At 35.8% G+C, this 24,660-nt stretch overlaps 1 protein-coding gene across 1 annotated transcript; it reads left to right on the top strand.

Annotated features, from left to right (window-relative positions):
• The first annotated feature begins 9,562 nt into the window (after nt 1-9,562).
• LOC113709689 (uncharacterized) lies at nt 9,563-12,989 on the top strand. The gene is made up of 3 exons (XM_027232526.2): nt 9,563-9,963; nt 10,431-10,496; nt 12,269-12,989. The coding sequence occupies exons 1-3, from the start codon at nt 9,790-9,792 to the stop codon at nt 12,800-12,802; spliced, it is 774 nt and encodes a 257-aa protein (XP_027088327.1). The 5' UTR covers nt 9,563-9,789; the 3' UTR covers nt 12,803-12,989.
• Nucleotides 12,990-24,660: the final 11,671 nt, after the last annotated feature.

Genomic DNA, 24,660 nt, shown 5'->3' with positions numbered 1-24,660 from the left:
ACAAGAAGGTCAACTGCATACTGGTACAATAAACAAGCAAAATTCAAAGAAATAAAACATGTTGCATATATCATAGGATTAAGTTCGAATGACATCACAATAGTAATCACCTAGTTTTCTCGTGGCCTTTAATAAAAATAAGAATTAAAAAAATAGTAGACCATCAAGGTTCTAATTTTATAATATGGAAAAATGACTCTTGTGATACCCCCACTTCTCCCAAGGGCGAACCCAAAGGTATCCGCAGAACGCCTGGCCAACTCTCGCCAGGACTCGATACAAATCGAATTTAAATTTAAAGGTACACACTCAATAATAAAATTCAAATTAAGGAAAATCTCTCTCGTAAATAATCTTTCAAATTTTACATCACAAGTTATCAAAATTACCTCAATCTTCAAGATTAAATACAACCCAAAAAAATATATATCATAGTCATCTGCCATAATACAACTTAAAATCTCCAAGAGAAAACAACTTAGTACTATTCGTGAGTACTTTCGATCTTGAACCCTGTTAAGGAAAACAAGAGCATGGAATGAGCTAAACAGCCCAGTGAGGTTCCAAGACACACTAGCAGTTCTAATAAATCAAGTAAATTGAGCATAACGCACATACGGTTCAAGGTTGCAGATTGGCACATTAGAATGAAACAGTTATCATTGTACAGAAATAAACACACATTGAAAGGATACGGTGTTCACTTGAAACGATTTCGGTCCACTTCACCTTATAACTCCAGTGATCCCCTCGATTTGTCTGTCCATCACCTTATTCCTCCAGTGGTAATACTCGAGTATCCCGAAACGGTGGTCCAAGGTTTCAACCTACCCGACTGAGCCCAGTCCTGGCTCGGGCAGGTTAGCAATCAAGGGCAGGATCCAGTTCAGCTTAGAGCTTACAACATGTGCAAGTAATCAAGTAAATCGATAAACGGTAGTAGTTCACGGTTAATGGCAGAAATTTACGGTTAAACGGTAGAAATTTGTCATTTTAGTAGGTCGAGTGAGATAAAGTACACACTCATCTTAAAACGGTGGACAGTTACATGGGAGCAATTATAGGGTGCACTTAACACTTAAGCACACAATAACTATGAAGTAAACATGTAGCAAAACTGTTCAAGTCACGTACACCTATCAGGAACACTCAACAATTCAAAATAACTGAATAAATGAGCAAATAAACTCTTTAGTTGTCCCCATCAGGATCCCCTTGGAAACCCCCTCGAGTACCTGAAGAAATAGCGATCAATTATTACTCACACATACTCACGACCACGTAACATCCAAAGAAGAAAGTACACGTTCTTAAAATTTAAGACGATGTCTTATAAGAGTTTTACTCAATGAAAATCGAGATTCAAAAATGAGGATTTAAGATCACAAGTTCGAATCAAGTTAATGGAACTTTTCGCTAACTCATTAAAATAATGCTCAAAGAAAACTTAAAAGCCGTCTTTGATTCAAGTCATGGTAAGTGAACCTCAATTCCAAAAGAAAGTGCCAATTTCACTTTTGGCACGAAAATCGAGAAAAGATAAATAGTTTTCATTTTCCAAAACTTCTAATCTCATGATCCAAAAGTTAGGATATAAAGGACGATCACATTTTCCAAATTAGTGGAGATAAAAATCATCCAAAACTCCACTCATTTCATATAAAATATCAAAGATAAGGTTCTAAGATTCAAGTGTAAAACTAGTGCAATTCACCCAGAACAACTCTAGCCAAACGCTTTTTTTTTTTTTTTTTGGAGTTTAAACTCATGAAAATCGAGGCAAAAAGAATTAGGGTTTGAAGTTCATTTCTCAAGTATAAAATAAGGTGTCATTAACCAATAAAATTAGCAACTAAGAAAACACATCAAAAGAGGTTTATTCCATCGGGAATCGAGTTTCATAAATGAAGGTGTTAAAGTCACAAGAGAACTTGTATCATTCATGAAATCGGGTTTAAAATAATCTATCAATATCAAGATAAGAGAACGAGTTCTCAAAAACTCATTTCATAAGAGATTGGGAAATTTCAGCTTTGCATGACAATCTTTGGAAAATAGAATCTTGAGTTTGCCATGTTCAAAATTGGAAAACTTTACACTGTTGGAAACTAGATCCAAAGAAGTAAAAGTTCCTACAAGACATTTTTCCAAGATTCAAAACGGAAGACAATCATTTTTCAGCTCAAAGTGGCTGATCTGAACAAGCAAGGCAGTTTCGGTCATGTTTTTCGGCAAATTTTGGAAATTCGGCAAAATTCACAGAAAGAGAACTAGCCTCTGAAATTCATAACACAATAAGAGTTCTAAACAAGGTTTCAAACACAATAAATGGAACTAAATTTGGAGTTTCGAGTATCAAGATACATCAGTTCAAAGTTGGTCGCATTTTGTAAACTGTTCAGTCATTTTCCAGATTTGAAAAGCTATCTTTGAAGTATCATTTAGCCATCGAAATGGCATTGAAAATACACCAAATTTGGTACACTAAATCTTACATATATGACCTATATCTCTACCAAATTCACACAAAAAATCACATGGAAAGACAGTTAATAAAATAGTCAAAGTTCGGGAAAATTTCAAAGCAAATCTGCCGTCTGTGGTTCGTCTGTGGTTCTCTTTCCTTTTCAAACGTTTTGTCCCACACAATCAACCTCAATTAGCTCAAATGTTGAAACTAAGGTTCCATAAACATCCAATGAGAAATTTAGAGGTAATTGACATCAAAGTTTTTGAAACAAAACATTCCAAAACAAGTTTGGCCATTCGGCCAGCAAGAGGGAAGAAACTTCCCAGTTTCCAGTTTTGCTGCAATTTAAAAATCAGGCCATATCTCACTCTATACAAACTCAAATAAAGAATGATTGGTGGCGTTGAAAACTACGTTCAAAATACTTCATTTCATCAGAAGAAAACATTTCCAAAATCAGTTCACAAGTAGTTCGAATTCAAGCCACAAGTTGTAGCCTCTCATGTCCATTTGAATGGAACAGGCAGACAGAACAGAACAGAATAGCCGAATTTATCAATTCACTGCAGTTCACTCAGATCGAACTAGCAAGTGATTTTTATACCGTTAGAAAGCTATGGATGTCTAGTTTCAAATGCCACAAACGACACTCGATTTCAACATCTGAACAAAGAGATATGTTCGATTAAAGGGGCACTGTTCGGACAGTCTGAACTCATTTCCAGGTTTCTTTCAATTTCGAAAATTCAAGTTTTGCTCAACTAAATCAAATGATTTTTAGACAACACTTTGTACACATAATATACCACATATATACGTCAGTTTCGTAGTCATTTAAGTATCAAAATTTTGAATTATGAACAAGATAATAGCACTGTGACAGCCCCACCTTCCCCTAAGGCGAACCAAAGAGGTTAGCGGACTGCCTGCCTAACTCTCGCCAGGACTAACGGTGCAGGCAAACACGATCTAAAACGTTCCGGGAAAATAAAAGCGCGCTCAAACAAGTCGAAATCACAAAATAGCCAAACACAAATCAAATCGTCAGTGAATAGTGGGTGCCATGTCATATAACGCGGAAAAACATTTCCAAACCAAATAGGACACATAAACAGGGTTAAACAGTGTTATACACATACGTTTGTAATTTACAAAACAAAAGGAAGATAATTAGATCAAAATACATTTAGGGTTTTTTTTTTCCAACTATCGAGGAGCTTTACAAAATATATTAAAACTGGCTCAACTCATGCTTCAAAACATCATAGTCCCCAAAAGTGGTTCCCTGTAAGGAAAACAAAATTTAATGGAGTGAGCTACGCCCAGTGAGATACTTTCACTCAAGCAAGGAAGTTCAATTATGCATGAAGTCGATCAATCCCAAATCATTCAAGAAGAAAGCTAAATAAAGTCATATATCGAAAACAATGGTAAAAGGATACGGACGGCTCTCAAGAGCTCTTTTCCTCGCTCGCCATACTTGATCGTATCTCATTGACCCTCCGTCAATATACAAAGTGTAACCAAACGTAGACTCCACTTTACTTCCATTCCTTCCACCCAACATACCCCTACCGGGCCCGAACTCCAAACAGTTTCAATTTGGTAATACTCGAGTATACCGGAATCGAGAGTCTCATACTACAAGATTCCATATAACATTCCCCATGGCTCGTCAATTTTCACGACCAAGCCCTCGCCAGCTCGATTCAATCGACTACCAATGGGGTTGAGCTCAGTAGTAACAGTAATGGCCGTTGGATACTCGTCCAAACGACACCAAATCCAGTATTTCATGTACTATTCAAGTACCACAGTAAACAGTCATATATAAGACAAAAGGGTGAGAGTGATCAAGTACACCTCACTTTAATCAGTTTCAACGGTGCAAATAAGCATTCAAGGCATCAAGTTCAAGTGTAACAAAGCCACATAGTAACAAGCAAGTGAGTAGTACACTCACCAAGCAAGCAAATGAAATTTCATAAACTTCCGCCCAAAGAGCGTCTTGAATCACCGTCACGCCCTAAAACATTCAAACAAGCACAATGAGACTCGAATACGAGTCATAAACCAAATCCACATACTACCAAAAATAAGGCTCCATTAGAACGTATAAGTACCAAAGTAAGCTAGGGAAAGTCCGGAAATGAACGTTAAGCCCTAAAACCCAAAAATAGTTTTGACGTCGTTTAGCGTATTGGACACAACCGACACTACGATTATCGGATGGAGGTGAAATATGCACCGTTTCAAAGCTAAAATAAAGGGCTACAATGTTGAAGAAGGCCACTTAGTCCAGTTTGTAGTGCAACTAAGTCAAAATTTCAATGTACCAAACCAGAACCGCATAAACAGGTTAGCGAACCGCATTCTGGTTATAAACCATAATTCAGGCTACCAAAGTCCAATTCAAGTGATTCCAAAGCCATCCGAAAGCTAAGATACCAGGCTATATTTTTTAAGAAATATATCGACAACCAAATCCATAGTATTCCAGGTCAAACTAACCAATTACAGAAGCGGATTATCAGTTTCGGACAGAAACAGGGCAGAAGGGGTATTTCAGTCTTTTCACAGGCTACGTTGCTCTGATTGGGTTGAAATTTTGTAGGAAACTCTAAAACATTATTCTCTACAACTTTCATGTTTTAACCCAAGGCTAATTCGGCCTCTAACTAGGGGAAACAGTACCGGGCAGAATGGGGTTAATTGAAACCCTAACTCCGAAATTTCCTTTCAAAGCGGAAATTTTCCGCAAATAGCCACAATTTATGCACCATAGTTTCATTCTAGATCATTCCCAACCATCATCCATTGCCAATCAATATTAAACATATAAAAACAGAAAAATCATGAATAAATTGAAAATTTCACCAATCTCAACCAAAATCATGAAATAGCCCACAAAATCACCTCTTAGACTACCACAAGCCACTAATTAAACATCATCAAGAATAAAAGAGGAGTTCCTTAGCTACTCACCTTATCAACTCAAGAAAGGAGACCACTTAGCACCTTAGCCTTCCAAACCACTTCACTAATCACCTCACAATCACTAAACTAAGGGTTTTTATGGAGAAAATTCAAGATTAAACGGTTGGTTTGTTGGATTGAGCAAGATTGGAGCAAGAAATTTGAGAGCTTTTCTTTTCTTTTCTTCCTTAAGAGGGCCGGCCACAAGGAGCTTGAAATGAAGGTGATTTTTGGTCAATTTTTGGTTTATTTGGTAAAATGGTGAATAGTGGTCAAAATCCAAGATTGAATCTCCAAGTGACACTTGTCACTCCATTTAATGCATGGCTATCCTTTTGTCCCTCTCACACCAACTCATTTAATAGCCTCTAGTTATCTCTTAACACCTGCTAAAATAAACCCGGTATCCAACACTTAACCTAATTGGCCGAATTTTACCGAACTTTTCGCACTAGCGGGTCCCACGTCCGGTATACGCTCTTAATTTCTCAAAAACTAACCGATATTAGGAAAATCATCTAAAAACTATATTTACTCATAAAAATTTTCTAGAAAATTTTCCTAATAAAGAAAATGCAGAAAAGCATGCAATTAAATAGAATAAAACCTAGAAAATGAGAAAATTTACGGGGTCTCACAAGCAGGACAGATTCGGCCAGCTTACTTCCTTTCACGGTTTTCTCTCTTTCTTTTTGCTCTTCTAGTTTCTTCTAGTAAAACTCATCACAAACACACTAACACACACATAAACATCATGTCAGCTCTCATTTAACCAAGGTGGGAGTTCATAGAGCCCACTTCAACCAATCCAATCCAAATAACAACAACAACAAGGAAGCTGCAAGCTTCAAAGCCAAGAATGAAACTCTTTAAAGCCAAGAAATGAAAGATTGGATGAGTTGAGGTGTATAACTCTTGAACCCTTGAAGAACCAGGAATTTTGATCACAAAAACTCCAAGAAAACCGCCAAGATGAAGTCTTCCACCAAGCTTAAGCTAATCTCTAAGTGATATGGAAGTTGAGTGAAGATTTTGGAGTGAAATTGTGCAAGAATGGAGTAAGAATGATGAAGAGCTTTCTCTTCTTCTTTCTTGCCTGGTTTGGCCGGCACTAAGAGGGAGAAAAGACAAGTTGGTGTGTTGTGAAGCTTCCTTTGGAAGCTTGAGGGTTTTGTGGCCAAAATTCTAACAAAAGTCAACTGAGAATAGTGCTCGCGCTAGTGTTTCGTACCACCAATTTCTCTCGGGTTTGATACACTCATGCACTAATTCTCTTACTTATGAGTCTAGTATTAAATTCTCAAATCTCCAATTAGTCATACCGACGCGACTTTCGGGAAACTATTGAGGCGCGCGCGGTAAAAGCTTAATTTGAACTCATGCACATCTAATCCCTCAATTAACTTTTCTTAGTCTACTATTGATCATTCTTAATTCTCCAAGATTATTGCACTCTCGAATCGAATATAGCCTCGAAAAATGTGTACTCGTTATTTCAGCTAAACAAGCAGTAGAAAAATTAAATTTGCTAATGAAATATTTTAAAATTATAAAAGGGGCATTTTTGCATACAAATGGACTTAAAACGGGTGAAATAAATTATTTGGGGTAAATGGGTGAATAAATAATTAAATAAACCAGTAAAATAAAATAAAAATAAGAAAATTTTTCGGGTCCTCACAACTCTAGTATGGAAGATTAGATGTGGCCTAATAACCGCTTTCTTCTCTTGCTAATGAATATAAACTTGTCCACTAAAGTAGCCATTGCACTGTAAAGATTTGAGGTTCAGCTAAAACTGATGAAGCCATTCAAGATTAGGTAAAGCACTTATAATAAGAAACACCTGGAACATAGAGGAGTTACAGGCAAATTGATGAAAATTTATAGTAATGTACTGGTTGCAAAAAAAGAAAATCACTATATGTACTAGAATAAAAAAAATTATCCCTAGAAAAGAGTAGTAACAATTACATCCTATTCTGACAAGTTCATCAGCAATAGTAACATCTCTAGAAAATGGACGTACAAGCAAGATCCGTTTAAAAAAAATCCAATCTAGCAACATAATCAACTTAATTCTATATATATATATATTAAAAATAAAAAAGAGTGCTTTAAAGTAAAAGAATTACAATATAAGAAAAAATGGTAAAATCTCAAAACCAAATCAATGAGTTATGGAAATAATAGATAAATGAATTAAAGAGATAGAAGAAGTAGGCAAGCTATTCAATTAATTAGAGAAAGAAGAAAAGAGTAATTGGCGGATAATGAACCCAACAAAATCAATTAGAATATATGGTGTTAAATAATTGAGAATAATGTTGGCATTTGGATAAATATTACTCTAGCAATAAGATTATTGCTCTGGCAGTATCGCCAGTGATTGTCCATAGGGCACTCTCGTTAACACACATAATATTCACCTAATATACCATGTGTATGCATATACTAACAATTATTACCCTTCCTTGCATTTATATACTTTTTCTATTTAATCTTACGTACCCTTTCTTGTATTTATTTACTTTTCCTAATTAATCTTGCATTTTCAAAAATATGACATCTGAACTAACGAATGTCTTATGGGCACCCCTTAGACAGACCCTTTCAATTAATATTACTTCCTCTCTACATTATATTACTTCCCCTCCATGAAGAATTTTGTGTACCGAAAAACGAATGTAGGAACACAAGCGCAATAATTGTGGACATTTGAACAATAATTGTAAAATAGCAATAGTGTAACTGATTTATTGAAAATTTTTTTTTTTGTTGTATGAAAAACACGTCCTCGAATTATCATTTTTATTTTTTAGTTATTTTCATATCCAACATACATAATATTATAAAAAATACTACAACGTTATTGTAAATGTTCTAAACATACGATTATCTCATAAATCCTTTTATGAGTTTTGATAAATATTACCTTTTCTCTATATTATATTACTTAACCTCTATGGAGAATTTTTTATTTTTTTGATTAATTTTTTATTTGACATACATTATATTACAAAGATATTACGATATTATTGTAAACGATTCAGAAATAATCTTATTTTACATATCATTTTGTGAATTTTGATCAACATTAATCGAGCGATGTTATATTCCACATTTATACAATCTAAGGAATACATTCTGTAATCCCACCTCAGGCCCCTTAACCCACAAAGGCATTGGCAAGCCCTTTAAAGATGTTGTAGCCTTATCTGTAGTATGTTAAGCTTGCAAAGCCAATGAAAAGTACATGCAAACTATCTAGCCTAAGGAGCCCATGGTAAATTTAAAGGATCGTACAATATAGATTGCTATATAGAACCAGCCACATTTGCTAGACACTCTGGGACTGAGTTAGATTGCTAACGGTCTTAGAATGCAAAAGTCTTTTATGTTTTAAAAGGTGCTATCAATCATCAATGGAGATGCTGGCTAAGGAGAGCGTCGACTAGTTCTCTGGTATATGATGCAAATTTAGCTCAATGCAAAATATGATGGTCCCCGAAAAAGAAATCCTTTCCTTATTTTCTATTTTCAGATATTATTTGCTAAGAGAGTGCTATATATTGTTATAGACGAAAAACAAAATTACATGAAATTCATTAAAAAAAAAGTCAAAGCCGCTTTAGTCTGCCCATATTTCAGCCAACTTGATAAACCAATAAACATATTTCAACACACATTAATTAATTAATATGTATCTAAAAAATCAATTACAATTCAAAACATTGAATTTTGACACCATCGTTAAGACCAATTGTGATACTTCAAGAAGTAGCAGCTTTTCTGCCTACGAACTTGACATGTTCTTAGCTTAGGGTTCATGAAACAGGATCCTACTATGGATTTAAAAATACTTGGCAAATGAAATGGAAAATTGTGCTAATTCAAATTGCGTACCCCAAAAGGAAGGGGGAAAAATGAAAAGCAATTGCGTACCCCAAAAGAAAGGGGAAGAATGAAAAGCTGTCATAATTCCCTTTTTTTCCTAGCACCTCAACTTTAACCTTCTCTGCAATTGTCATAGTCAAAGTAAAGTGAAAGACTAATACAACGTCGGTCTTAAGTCTTCCAAAATCTTTCTTCAATTTAATTAATTAGATGCTGAAGAAGCCAAACATGACCAGCCATATTGCCCATGTCTGACTAATTGACTGGCTACAATTCCGTCTTTGAATTCCAAAAGTTCAAAGTGACAAACAGTTTTATGATGAGATATTATTCCATCATTCACTGGTAACTCGCATACCCTTTTTCTGATTTCTCTTCATTTGAAACCACAGATAAAGTGAGCAAAGTGAAAGCAACAAGAAACTTACAAGGAAAAAATAGGTAACATGGCATGCTTTGTGCCTTTTAATACCACAAACATGGAGATAAGCCTTCTAGTATTCAGGCCAACAGTAGTAGAAGTTGATGATGTTGTGGAAGGTCTGAAGCATTTTTCCTTGTGCACGGAGGGGCTTGGTTGTCTTCATAGTGCTATATTGAGAAGTATTCATGGAAATATGGTAAGAACTTACAGTATTCGTAATCTTTTTCTTGTTTCTTTTTTGCTAGAAGGGAAACTAGCTAAAGGGTGGGATAAACAGTGGGAAGAGGAATTGATTTCTTGTTCTTTTGCTTTGAATTTTCTTGATTACAATCACTTTCTCTATGTTTTTCTTTTTTTTGAATTTTGTTGTTGACAAGGGATCAGGAAGAAGAGCGAAAAGATGAAAGGAACAACTGTAATCAGTAGCCGATTTTTAGATGAGAGGGAACATTTTTTTTCCTTAGGATTGCACTTTTTTTTTTTTGATTGGAGACTGCACTAAAAGTATCTTTGGGAAAAAGAATTTCCAAAGCAGCAAAACAAACCGAGACAATTGATTCTTAAATATTGAATAAAATCCCTTAAAAAGTTTCTGACAAGAATTCAGTTTTGTAAACTTTGCTTGTTAATCATTTAATGTTGTACTCTGGCTTTTCTTTGCAGATCATTTGGTATGGAGCATGGATGAAGAGATCAGACGAAAACAAGGATTCGCTTAGTGCTGCTTTTGTAAGTTGGATTAGAAAATAGTTAAACAACATTTTGAAATATTCTTTGTTCTGAATATGTGTAGAATATTCGTAGTAAAATACAGATTTGCGTTTTGTTGACGTATTCAAGACAATGAAAAATTCTTTCCCCCTTCACAAGATAAGATTTACTTCATTTCATTCAGATAAGACTTGTCATGACATGAATCTGAACCTTTGCAAATTGAATTCATTGATCCTGCATACGGCTCATTAATTGCCACACGTACACATGAGATACAGTTGTGTTGAACTCCGGATTGTCTCCGTCAATCATCAATGTGTGTGATTCTACTTCTTATCACCTAGGGATATAAGGAGTTTAAACAAGTTGAATCTTCTTAGTGGTCAAATTTGTTTGATTATTTTGCCAAATTTAAAATTTTGATTCAAATTTGAATTATTTACTTCTCGAGTCGAACTCAAACAAGTATTTACCGAGCCGAATTCGAGTCCAAGTTTAAGTAGTTTGAAATTTTTACATGTAAATTACACTTATATGCTAATAGTTGAGTCACACTTGAAAAATTCTCAAGTACAAATTACTGTTCAAGTTTGGTTTAATTAGCAGACGAACCAAACTTGAATGAGTTCTTACTGATTCGATTGAGTTGAATTCGAATATCGAGTAGTTTGATTCAGTTTTCAATCCTATTGTCACCTAAATTTGTTATAATTTCATCGGACTTTCTGCTTCTTAGATCGGACATAATCTTAACTCAGAACTAATTTCATTGGATTGAGAATACAAAGCAAAAAGAAAATTCATTAGATTGTCTCTGAGCATAAAAATGTGGATAAATCAAAGACCCTTGTTTGATTTACAAATTGAACTTCTAAAGCATTTTACTTTGATGTCTTTTTCAATGTATTTCTTGGACAATACCTTATTCTGGACGTAGCGCAGCATTACATTTTTGACTTTCACTTGTAGAATCGACCAAGTCAGCTTATACTGCCACTTCAACATTTTCTTTTCCCTTTTTTCAGTTTCAGCAATCAAAGTTGTTTAGGAAACAATCACTAAAATATGTGATGTTGGCCCAAGACCAATTTAGGGAGCCTTTGAATTCCACAAACCTTTTGCATTACATGGTCCGTTTGCGCTGAAATAAACTATCCTAAAATGTCCATCACGATTGTTAGTTTTGTGAGCTTTTACACTTTGGGATTATTTTAAGAAAAATGATGACCTGTTGGGATATGATTTATATAAGATGAAAAAATGGTTGAAAAGTGAAAAAAAATGTAATCGTGAAATGTGTTCAAGGTGTATTTCCAGAAAAAAATCTTCAAAATACGACAATCGAAATAAGTTCTTTACATTGGCTTTTAAATTCCACATTGATAATCTATGGGTGTTGCTTAAAAAAAACAGTTGAATTGATTTGATATTATAGCATAGTTAATGAAACCTTGCCGTCAGTAATCCAACTAAGTTCAAATATTTTGCTTATATGCGGGTAAATTTGTTGATTACATTACTCCCAATTTTTGAGATTCCTTGTGACACGGTTGGACACAAAACCCCGACCAAGTCTTCCCGTGACACTCGTAATCTTATCATAAAAAAAGAAAAAGAAAAAGTTTTACGCCATTGGAACAAAAAACTGGTTTGGTAATCTGGCTTTTTGGGTCACAAAATCTCTTCTGACATGCGAAGAATTAAAATAGACATTTGCAAAAGATGACAGTCAGTAGATTGCATAAATTTATGGTTTTTATTCTGACTCCTTCCATGTTTGATTTCAGAGCTCGATGCTGACAAATGTATCGAGTATGGCCATCTTAATTGATCAAAGCTTCTTTGAGGCATATGCTGGAGAATCAAGAGAGGGCTGCCAAGCTGCAAAAATTTTTACAGGAGACATAGTTTCCCTGAATTCAACTACTCTGTCTACTGATGATATGAACAAGAACTACTTCTCTTACGCGTGTTTAGCCATATTCAGGACGCGTTTCCTGAAGATGGAGGGTGCAACAGCCGGAGTCTGCTTGAAATCCCAAACCATGTCTCGAGTCGTCGGTCTTTTTGTGTGGAAATCTCTTCATCATTGCTACTCATACATCTTGAACACTGACTATCGAGAGACAATTTTGCCATATCTTGAGGGCCATTCTCTTGATATCAAGTATGACATTTTTAGAGTTGCCTATGTCAGTAGCAACAATGCCGCAGATATTCAGTTTTTTTCATCATCCAGACTGTGGCAGAATGATGTGGAAGGTAAAGGAGGCTGCCCGGTTACACAAGATTTTGAAAGAAAGGGGCAGGATATTAAGTAAGCACCGTAGCGTATCATACCCCAAAAATTATATGCAATCTTTGTATACTATCAGTTTCATTTAAGCTTTTAAGTTACACACTCACATTTTCATACCAATTCTGCTACGGTATTCCTTTCTCGGTTTTAGTTGTGCTGGAGGATACCTTAATAAGAGAGACATCATAAAACTTTCTCCCTCTTGCTAACTTTTTCGCATTTAAGAGCAGTGTTTTGAATATCAGACCGGAGTGGTTGGTTTGATTGGTTATAGCACTAGTTTGGTTCACTAGTCAATTCGAAAAGTTTTTTGAATTAGTCAAATTCAGTCAAGAATTAGTTGAATTGGTCTAAACCAGCATAAAACCGTTTCGAAGGCTCCATTTGAATTAATTATTTTTTAGGGTGTTTTTGAAATATTTTACTGTAACAATGTAGATGAAAAATTTTTATTGTAGATGAGGTTGTTTTTTAGGTTGTTTTTGGTGTTTTTGAGGTTTTTTTTTTTTTTTTTTTGTGTTTTTGGTGTTTTGAGGTTGTTTGTAGTATTTTTATGGTTATTTTTGTTTGTATATTGCTGTAGTATATGAAAATCTTTATTTTTCAAAAAATGACCAACCCAAATGCAACCTTAGTTTTTCATTTTAGAATTTCACAGTCATATAAGTTACTTGACAACTAAAAGAAAAAAAAAAAGAAAAACCTTTGATCCGAATTGAGTCGGTTAAACCGGTTTGAACCATGAACCAGAAGTTCATGCGGTTCACTTAAAGGTCCGGCTTTAAAAACATGAAGCGAGCATTGCGTCAAGATTGTTCCTGCGTATCTTCAATCGTCAGATAGGACAAAAATACTATATGTTAACAAGGTAAACATTTTGTTAAGGCATTACAATGCAATACTGTTAAACTGTATTCTCAAGCTAATGAAATGGTGAATAAGAGGTCTTAATTCAGTATGTTGCAAAGCTTGAAAAGGGCATGGATTCAAGCATTGCCCACCAAAAGGGATATAGCCGAAGGACTAATTCGGAAACTGCACATTTTCTTTCTTCAAGATTGGTTCTAAATGCTGCTGTGAAAGAAGCAAAACCTTTTAAATGGATAAATGAGATTTCCATTATGAAAGTGATACAGTATGAAGGTTTACCTGTTGGTGATATAGTCTAACTTATGTTCTTCTTTAGACTCCATTCATTTTCATTGTATTAAATCTTAAGCACGCAAGTGAAACAGATGAAGTCTATTTTTATCTATTTTAGTTTAATGTATTGGATCTTTTGTAGCTGCAAATTTTTGTTCTAATGGAATTAATAGGGTTATTATCATTTTAGCCTTGCAACTTCTTGTTCTACTATTAGCATTTTCCTAAATGTTAATTTTTTTAGTCAATTTATCCGAAAGATTAACGGCCAAATACAAAGGAGTTTGGTAATTCAGGTGAAAAGATCATTTATCACTTTACCCATATAAACTATAACATTGTTATTAGTTTACCTTATTAACATTACCCATTGTGACGCCCCCACCTCTCCCTAGGGCGTATCCCAGGGTATCAGCGGGGCGCCTGCCCAACTCTCGTCAGGACTCATGCACTCATTCTAGCTTAATAGAGAACCACAAGTCAACCATTGACTTAGAATTAAGAAATACTTCGAATATACAAGGCCAAAACTCCCAAGGCTACCATTTACAATTATAATTCAAAATACCCAAGTATAACAAAATTTACACTTCAAAAGTTTCCAATATCATACAAAAGATTTACTAGCTTCAACCAAAAGTCGTTAGTCTAGAGTCCCCAACTTCCACTTCCAAAACCTGTTAAGGAAAACAACTTGGGGTGAGCTAATGCTCATTGTGTGAGAACCCGTAAATTTTTGTATTTTCTAGGGTTTTATTTTATTTAATCGCACGTTTTTCTGTAATTTCTTTATTAGGAAATTTTCTAACTCGTTTTATGAGTAAATATATGTTTTAGATTATTTTTCTAGTATCGGTTAGGTTTTGAGAAATTAAGAGTGTATACCGGACGTGGGACCCGCTAGTGCGGAAAGTTCGGTAAAATTCGGCCAATTAGGTTAAGTTTGGGATACTGGAATTAATTTACTAGGTGCTAAGAGATAATTAGAGGTTGTTATATGGATGAGAGTGGAGAGACAAAAGGATAACCTAGCATTAAAGAGAGGGACAAATGTCACTTTGCTATTGGACTTGGAAGTTGACCATAAGACCATCTTACCACCTTTACCAAATAAATACCAAAAATTGGCCAAAAATCCTCTTATTTGTTTCCTCTCTTGGCCAAGCTTCTTGGAGAGCAAAAGAAAGAAAATCTATCAAATTTCTTCTACTCAATCTTGCTCAATCTCACAACTTAACCGATAAAATCTCAAATCACTCCATAAAAACCCTTAGCTAGGTGGTAGTGAAGTAATAGGTGAAGTGGTTTGAAAGATAGTGGTGTAAAATTGCTTCATTTCTTGAGATTTCAAGGTGAGTAGTCAATAAATTCCATCTTTGGCTTTGATAATGATGAATTCATGACTTGTGAAGGTTAGTTAGGTGATTTTGTGGAGGTTTTCATGACTTTTGGTGGTGTTTGATGAATTTTTTATTTTATGCTTAATTTTTCTATTTTTATATGTTTAATGTTGTTTGGCCATGTATGATGGTCTAGTATGGGTTGGAATGAAGCTTTGGTATGATAATTGTGATGATTAGTGGAAAATTTCTGGTTTGAAGCAAAAATTACAGGTTAGGGTTTCAAACAGGCCTGTTCTGTCCAAATTTATTTGAGCAGGTTAGAGGCCGAATTAGTTTGAGCTTAAAACATGAAAGTTGTAGAGAATGATGTTTTATAGTTACCTACAAAATTTTAGCCCAATCGGAGCAACGTAGCCTATGAAAAGACTAAAATACCCCTGCTGCCCTGTTTCTGTCCGAAACTAATAATCAGCTTTGGTAATTGGTTAGCTTGACTAGGAATATTACCTAATTGGTTGTTGGTGTCTTCTTAAGAATTATAGCCTCGTATCTTAGCTTTCAAATGGCTTTGGAATTACCTGATTTGGAGTTGTGTGTGCTGAGATATGATTGAATGAATCAGGACTGCTCGTTGAATTTCACAGTAAGCTGCGAACTGAAAAATCTGGGGTTGTTTTGGTGAATTTGATCTAGTTAGGGTAAGAACTGGACTGAGTGGCCTTCTTCAACATTGTATCCCTTTTCCTTAGATTCAAAACGGTGTAAATTACATCTCAATCCGACAAGGATAGCTTCAGTTGCGTTAATTCCGCTAAGCAACAGCAAACCTGCCTTTTGTTTTCCAACCCAAATTTCGTTTCCGCATATGTCCTAGTTTGATTTTGCACTTATACGTTCTATATGATTTTACTCTAGTAATATGTGGATTCGGTTTATGACTCGTATTCGAGCCTTATTGTGGCGCTAATTAAAGGTGTTTGATAGCTTGTGGTTTGTGGGTGTTGAGGTTTGGTTGGAAAGTAAAGAAAGACAAGGGAAATGCTGTCAAAATTTTCGCGGAGCTTCTGCACAGTCTTGGGAAATTTGCTATATCTTGATGTAGGAATGTCGGAATCGAGTTCCGTTTGTTGTGTTTTAAACTAGATTCATAGGGCTATAAACCGTGTAAATTTCAGACCCTTCTTATGTCTGTACCATTTATGGTGATTTTTCAAAGTTGACTGAAATATTGTACCTGTTCTGTCTTTCACTGGATAAAGCAGCAACTTGAGGCTTGAATTTGACTGACTTGCGTTCTGAATCTTATGAGGGTGTTTGCTGGAAAGTTATAGCCATTTGAATGTATTTTCCAACGGTATAACTTTTACTAATTTTGGACTTACAAAACTTGAGATATGATTTTTCATATAGGGTTGTGCGAAACTGGAAAATCCTGTTTTCCTAGTATCGATCTTACTTTCATTTTCTACTTCAAATTTGGAGTTAGTCAGTCATTGTAGGTAGGGTTTTGAGGTTGTTCATGCCTTTAGGACTAATCGTTATCTTTTCACTCCAAAGTCACCTCTTCGCTTTACATTAATGGTTTATTTGGATAGGCACCTGACTTGTAATCGAGTTTTACTTGCGAATTCCACTTATTAGGTTTTGGAGTCCAGTCTTAAGTGTTTGCCTTGATTGTTCTAGGAGGTGCCGGCGAGTAAAGCCACACTTGAGAAGGAAACTTTTGAAATTATCCTTGTTTGATCAGGTGAGTGTACCACTCCCCTGAATTATTGCTAAACTGGTTTCCTGTACTTGCAAATTGCTAGTTGAATGTCTTTCCTGACTGTTTATCTTGTATGAGACGAGGGTGTACTTTATCACACTCGTTCTCTTGCCTGTACTGAACAAACTGGAATCTATTACTTGTATTTGTTATGTACTTGAACTTGTTACTTGCACTTTGTGACGACCCCACTTTCCCCTAAGGCGAACCAGAGGGTTGGCGGGCCGTCTGCCTAGCTCTCGCCAGGACTCACACAAGCAATCTAGCCCAAATCCTTCCGAAGAATAAACTAAATCCTCATTTAACTTCAAAGATAACAACATTTATAAGATAGCCAATCGACGGCTCTTAAACACTTCGTGCGTTACTTACAAGGATTAAAGCCATACTACACAAATACGTACATACAAGCCGGATACCAGACTTAGGGTTACACTTTTCCAGCTTCAAGTGACAATCCAAAATGAAAGATACAATGCTTAACTTGGAATTCAATACAAACCGAAATTTAAATTCAAGTTGTTCAATTACATTCATAGGAAATATAAGCGGCTCAAATTCTTTCAAACTTCACAACCTGTAAGGAAAACAAACGAACGTGGGGTGAGCTAAAACTCAGTGGTGCCCAAAACATGCAATCAAATCAATTACTTAGAAAATTGTAATTTCAACTTAAATTCAGCAAGTAGGAAAGCGTGTAACAGCACGGGGTAGGATACATGGGCTCTCAGGAGCCATTTTCCTTGCGCTTGATCAAAATTACCCGCAGTTGACCCTCCATCAACTTTCACTATCTAAAGTCCATGTAGATTCATTATTATTATTATTATTATTATTATTTTGATAGACTAGTCGAGGGATTCACCCAACGACGTTGCGTCCAGCATGAGGTTAGTATAGACTAGTCGAGGGATTCACCCAACGACGTGGCGTCCAGCATGAGGTTATTATAGACTAGTCGAGGGATTCACCCAGCGACGTGGCGTCCAGCATGTAGATAGTGCAAGCAGGATATTCACGAAAATATTTCAAGCAAGTCACCACTCGAAAGAGCTAGTGCGATAAAGTACACACTGCCCACTTCGATGGATCAGAAACCCATTTTTCCAATTATCACATATCAAATCAAGAAAGCACTTTAATCAAGTAGGCATAGAACAAGCATGGACACTCACCACGAGTGAAGTTCAAAGGTCAAGCTGGGATTCAAAATTCCACGTCCTTGCTATACCCTAGAAAACCAAATTTTGAAACTATAAGTTTCTATTCAGTTTTCAAGCTTATACACATCGAGGTTTATCTAATATATTACTAGTTTACTTTCCCATAGTAAATTCAAGAATCTACTTAGGTTGAAGCTTGATAAAAGTAGTAGAAATGTTTCTTATAGTTTTCCTTGAGATATTTTTCCTTAGAAAAGGGTAACTAGTATTATTTTCTTGAAACAATTCGACCATCCACTTAGGATTGAAATTTAGTAAAAGTAGGAAATGTTTTATATGGCTTTCCTTAAAAATATTTTTCTCTATACGAGTGCGGCTAGTACTATTTTATTTAGAATAAGTTTTCTTGCCGAGGAAGTTTTCAGCTATTTTTAGTTAAAGCCACTAAAATCTTGTATTTTGGAAATTTTCCTCTAGACAATTAGCCAGGGACAATTTTAAGGAAAGAAAAGGAAATAGATCAAGACTTAGGGTTTTAAAGCTAGTGAAATCATTTTCTAAAAGTAATAAGCTAGTTTACGCTTAAAGGAGAGATATCGAGTTGGCAAGGTTTAGAAAATCCCTACACGAAATTTCTAATTTTAACATACAGTGCTAAGTTTTATCGAACCATACTAGGGTGAAGATATATTTAAATAGCTTGCTTAAAACTTCCTCAAGTGCACAAGACCAAAACGGATTCCTTACGATTTCGATTTACAAGCACATAATATTTCAGATTTGTCAATATAACCAACTCACATTTCAAATAGAAATCTCACTAGGGCTTCGTCAATCATTAGCCCTAGGTTTCGACAGATTCAATTCTGATCAAGAATAAAATGAATAACCAAGGCTTCGTCAATCATTCGCACTTGGTTTTGGCAAGCTCATATCACATCTTAACTAAAACAAAAATGAAGGTAAGGCCTTCAAGAAATTCCAGCAATCAAAGTTCATCACTCTTTAATATTTATAAAACCATTCAAATGGCCAAGGGCTTCATCAATCATTAGCCCTTGACAACATCAATCACTTCCAACCACAATTCAATCAAGAATTCAAACCACAAATAAGCTAAATGTTCGATCCAAGTCAAAAATTCAGTTTCATAAAGAAACAGGACATTCAAGCAGGACAGTCTACTTTGAGGAGTCACGGACAGCAGTACATATGGAGGAAAAATATGAAATTTCTACAGAACAAAGGCCCATGAATCTAGTTTCAAATGCCACTGACGGCACCTTAATCGGATTTTCCTACACCAAGATATAAGCATTTTACTGAGACTGGTCAGTAAAATCCGAGAATCTGAAATCTCATTTTTCACTTGTGAAAAACTCCTTTTTCTCAAAATTTCCAGCAATAACAATGGTTCTAAAACAAGATTTCCTTTGGTTAAAACAGAGTTTTAGGTACTCTATGCAAACACGTAGCTAGCTAGTGAAGATTTCCATATCAAAACCAGACTCAAACAACAATTATACTCATCTAGAACAAATCCAGAAATTCTGTTTAGCTTGACCTCAGTCGAACATACGTGTAGCAGATTTCTAGTTCACTTTATTTTTCTGATTTAGACCCATTAATTAGCTACGTGCGAAGCTCAATTATCATGTTATTAACTAGTTAATCATGGTTACAAACTCAAAACAACAGAATTGAATCAAATGAAGCTGTAAAGTACAGGACAAGCTCTCGGCTGCAACAATTCATAAAAACAGAATTTTCCTAAGCTCCTTGGTTCATCATCCAATTTTTTTCAGCTAAAATCTTGTATTTTGCACTTAAGTCTTACATGCACGATTGCTGAGTTAGTTAGCTAACATTTCCAGACTGGAAATCAGTTCGGCAACATCAATAAACGTTCATAACTCCAGAATTTTGTGCAACTACTCTAGGATGAGCTTGCATGTGAAGAATTCTGTTTCATTTTTATTTTCCAGCGTAATCCAGGCTAATTAATTTCATGCATGACTTTATCATTTTGTTTTCAGGTGATTAAACACAAATACAAACTCTGATCATCCCACAATTAACGAATTAAAGCTACAAAATCCCAGCTCAAGCTCACGGCAGTACCATTTTTCTTCCAAACCAATTTCTGGTAGCTTAAACATCAAATTATCACGTAGCTAGTTACATTTTGTGCTCAGATTACTTCATTAAATCAAAATTAAAATTACATTACCAAATCAACTCTCGGCAGAGACATTTAAACAAAACAGATTTTTCTGAAATTTTGATTTCCTCTTCCGACTGCACCACCAAAACATGCATGCCCCTAAATGACTCAATCTACCTCTGCTCAACCCAAAATAGTCCAGAAAATTACCTCAGAATAGCTCAGCTCGCGTATAAGAAAGCTACAAAATTTTCTCTCGGCTCACGCACAGGTTTGGTTCTAGTTTTCTGGTTGCGACTGATGGAGGGTGAAGCTGGGTTGCAGCTGGTTGTTGATGCGGAAAGGGATGGAGCTTGCTCACGGCTTCTTCCTAGTTCCACTCTGGCTTGCAGACAGAAATTTGGAAGAGTTGCAGCTCGTGCGACTTCCTCTCTTTTCTCCCCTCTCGGATTGCAGAGTGCAGCTCGGTCTCTCCCTCTCTATCTCAGTCGATGATCACGAGGTGAAGCTCTCCCTCACTCACTCTTGATCAATGCTCACGGTGTGAGGAAATGGAACTGGTTGTGCGAAGTTGGGGTGAAGAAGTAGGCTCGGTTAAGGGGGTTGAGTGTGCAAGAGGGTGGAGTGTGAAGGTGGTGAAGGAAGTGTATTGGCCGAATGAGAGGTTGGTTATTATGATGTCCGGAAATATTTTGGGTCTGCATGGTAGTTTTGTGATAATATAGGGGTAATTTGGACATTTCACATTGCCCTACTAATGACCACTTAGAACCCCAATTCCAATTTAACTCCAAAATTATTCCGAACGTAAATCAGATTCCTAATGGTGTACTAATCTTACAAGGCTTCTATTATCGAAATATTTACGTCCCACGCGTAGTTAGTATACTTGTATTATTCTTATCTAAAATTTGTCTGCTTTATATTTTTAACGTTATTCACTAGTTAGAATTAATTATTGGAATTCAAGAAATTTTATATAATTAATCTACTCAGGTAGCATTAATTTTTAACATAAAGAAAACTAAGTATTTTAGCATTTTATTTTAAGGCGATAAATTATTCTAACTCCAGATGTATTAATTTAGTCTAGCAAAGTCAAGAAAATTCATAACTTGGGAAAATTATATTATTTCTCACATAAAATTGTTTTTACGCACTTATTTAAAGACAAGTAGAAATAATGCTAGAATTTATTAAAGAGTCAAAGTGCAAGTGAGATATGCATGAATATATATATATATATATATATATTTTATATATTTTATATTTTATTTTTTTTTTCGAGGTTCTCACACACTTGTTATGATGTCGTTTGGAAGAGTATTCAACGACCTTCCTGTTAAACCTGAGCTCAACCTCATGGGGAGTTAATTAAATCGAGTCAGCGAGGGCTTGGTCGAGATAATTGACAATTCATGGGTGCCTGTTCCTGGGGGAATCTTTGGGTATTGAGACTCTTGATTTCGGTATACTCGAGTATTACCATTCCTGTTCCTGTTTGCGTTCGGGCCCGGTAAGGGGTATGTTTGATGTACGGGATTTTGGCGTTAAAGTGGTGATCTACTGGATTGGTTCCTTTATTTGAACGTTGACGGAGGGTCAACAAGGCTGGATCAAGTATTGCAACAGGGATTTGGCTCCTGAGAGCCACTTGTATCCTTGAAATTGTGATGTTCGTTCATTTCTTTTACTTGATGCGGATATGTGTCCTATAAATGTTTTCTCATGATTTCTACTGTTATATTTGTGGTACCTCATTGAGCTTCTAGCTCACCCCGTTTCGTTATCCTTGTTTTGCTTACAGGAAATCACCTTTTGAAGACTATGATGTTTGAAGCATGAGTTGAGCTAGTTTAGTATTCTTTTGTATAGCTCCTCGATGGTTGAAAAACTTTAAATGTATTTTAACCAAACAATTCCCTTTTGAATTGTAAATTTGCAACCATGTGTATCTAAAAGTGTTTAACCATGTTCCTAAGTTGATTTGGTTTGGAAATGTTCTTTTCTAGGGTTATCTAAAGTTGTTGTGCATGTTTGGGTTTCAGACAGTGAATGTTATCTTCCCGAGGTTCTTTTGAACGGTCGATAGGGTTTACGCTCGTTCCGGATCCGTAGTCCCGGCGAGAGCTGGGCAGGCGGTCCGCCGAACCCTTTGGTTCGCCTTAAGGGGAGGTGGGGCTGTCACACATTGAGGCCAAGAAAATCAAGCAAGCGAGCAAGTAGCACCAATTAAATTGAATATCACACTTAAAAGTAACTTTAACATGAAATTTCATTTAAGTGCACAAGTAGGAAATAAACACAAGTGGAAGGATACAGGAGCTCTCGGGAGTTATTTCCACGTCTTGACCGATTCAAGCCATCTGAGGTTGACCCTCCGTCAACTCAAGTAGCAACATGACCGTAGTGCTCCTCTTACTTCCTCCATCCAACATAACACCCTCTCGGATCCGGAACCAAACAAGTATGAGATGACAATACTATTCGAATATGCCAAGCGAGATCTCAAAAGATCAACCTATAAAATTTTCCAAGGTTCACCAAACTTCTCGACCAAACCCTTGTCGACTCGAGTTACAAAGTTAGCCAATGGGTTGGGGCGTCCCCACATGTATGATTGGTCGATGAGACAACACTCCAATCGACTTAGAATCGATCATAGCACTGAGTAGGGATGAGAGGTACCTCCCACCCAAATAAGGTGTGGTACATGCTGCCGCTCAGTGCTCATGAGTCAAAAGCATGTTCGAGTACAAGTGCAAGTCACAAACATTTATGTTACAAGTATCAATTAATCAAGAAAGAGAGGACGAGAGCGGTAAAGTACACCCTCGCCTCGGTAAGTTCACGAATCACATAACACTTGTACAATTATCATTTCAATCATAGTAACATGAAGCATGCACTTGATACTCACAAAAAGTCAAGGGCAAAGCAAGAACAAAAGCAAGAGGTCAGACAAGCTCCTCGGCATCCACATGACCACTTGAGACATGCACAATCACGGTTACCTAGGTACTCGACCAAGGTCAATAAGAAAAATATTCTCTTGCAACCCACGCTCGAAAGTCACATGTTCAAGTCAAGTTAAAGGAGACTTTCTTGCTTAATCATTGAAATAATACTCAAGGAGAATTCAAAAGTTATTTTTGAGTCAAATAATGGCAAGAAATTTTAATTTTAAAAGAAAGTACCACGCTTAATTTTTGGCACGAAAATCGAGAAAAAAATATTGTTTTCATATCTTAAAACTTCTAATTCTATGCCCAAGTTTTAGAATATAAAGGAGCATTCACGTTTTCTAATCTTATGGAATCAAAATCCATCAAAACGCTACTCATTTTCATAGTAAATGTTGAAGTTAAAAGTTTCAAGTTTCGAATATAAAACTAGTGAAATTCCTCAAGAGTTACTCTAGCTAAAATGCTCCATTTTATGATTCAATTTCATGGAAACCAAGGGCATAAGACTAGGGGGTGAAATCTATTTCTCAAGTATGAAATGAGGTGCAAATAACCAAGAAAGTTAGGCTTGAAACATAGAAAATGTTTCCAAGTCACTTTGGAGTTTTGTCACTTTACAAGGAAAAATTCAGTTTTGGCAACCTTTTTTGAAAAATTATGACATGAGATCCATAAGTCCACAATTTGCAAATCTTATACCGCTAGAAAATAGATTCAATGAATTATAACTCTCTAAAAGACATGTTTTTCCAGATTCAAATCCGAAATTAGTCAAATCTTAGCTCCAAATCACTGTTTCAGTAAGAATAGAGCAAAACAGTCTTGGATTTCAGTGAAATTTGAAAATTTGGTAAAATTCATAGGATTCGAACCAACCCTTGAAATTTATACCACTGAAAGAACTCCAAGTCTAGTTTCAAACGCAATGAAAAGAACTCAATTTGGATTTTTGTACACCAAGATACAACAGTTTTATGAAAGCTGATTTTTGAAACCTGGTTCACGAAATTCCAGCTTTGGAACACTCAATACAGTTTATAAATCAGGTCATAACTAAGGCTACACAAGTCCACAATTACCGTGGTTTATGGCGTTGAAAACCAGATTCAAAATGTTAAAAATCACTAGAAGAAACTGTCTTCAAATTCATTTTGTAAGATGAGCGAAAACGAGCTATAAACTGCAGCTTTGCTTGTTTCTCGGTTCAAACAGTGAGGAAAAACAGTCAAATTTGCTCGCTCACTGCAGCTCATAGAAAACGAACTAGCAGGTGTATTTTATATCGTTAGAAAGCCCTCGGAGTCTAGTTTCATATGCCGAAAACGACACTTGATTT

Source organism: Coffea arabica, chromosome 9e (genome assembly GCF_036785885.1).
Source record: "Coffea arabica cultivar ET-39 chromosome 9e, Coffea Arabica ET-39 HiFi, whole genome shotgun sequence".
NCBI lineage: Eukaryota > Viridiplantae > Streptophyta > Magnoliopsida > Gentianales > Rubiaceae > Coffea > Coffea arabica.
Note: the sequence above shows the minus strand (reverse complement) of the source record. Positions and strands in the feature narration are given on the sequence as shown.

What these genes read in the sequence shown, in the direction of transcription:
- LOC113709689 (XM_027232526.2), top strand. Translation starts at nt 9,790, where the DNA reads ATGGCATGCTTTGTGCCTTTTAATACCACAAACATGGAGATAAGCCTT. An exon ending in GAAGTATTCATGGAAATATG is followed by an intron (nt 9,964 to 10,430) that starts GTAAGAACTTAC and finishes TTTTCTTTGCAG; the next exon opens with ATCATTTGGTATGGAGCATG. An exon ending in ATTCGCTTAGTGCTGCTTTT is followed by an intron (nt 10,497 to 12,268) that starts GTAAGTTGGATT and finishes GTTTGATTTCAG; the next exon opens with AGCTCGATGCTGACAAATGT.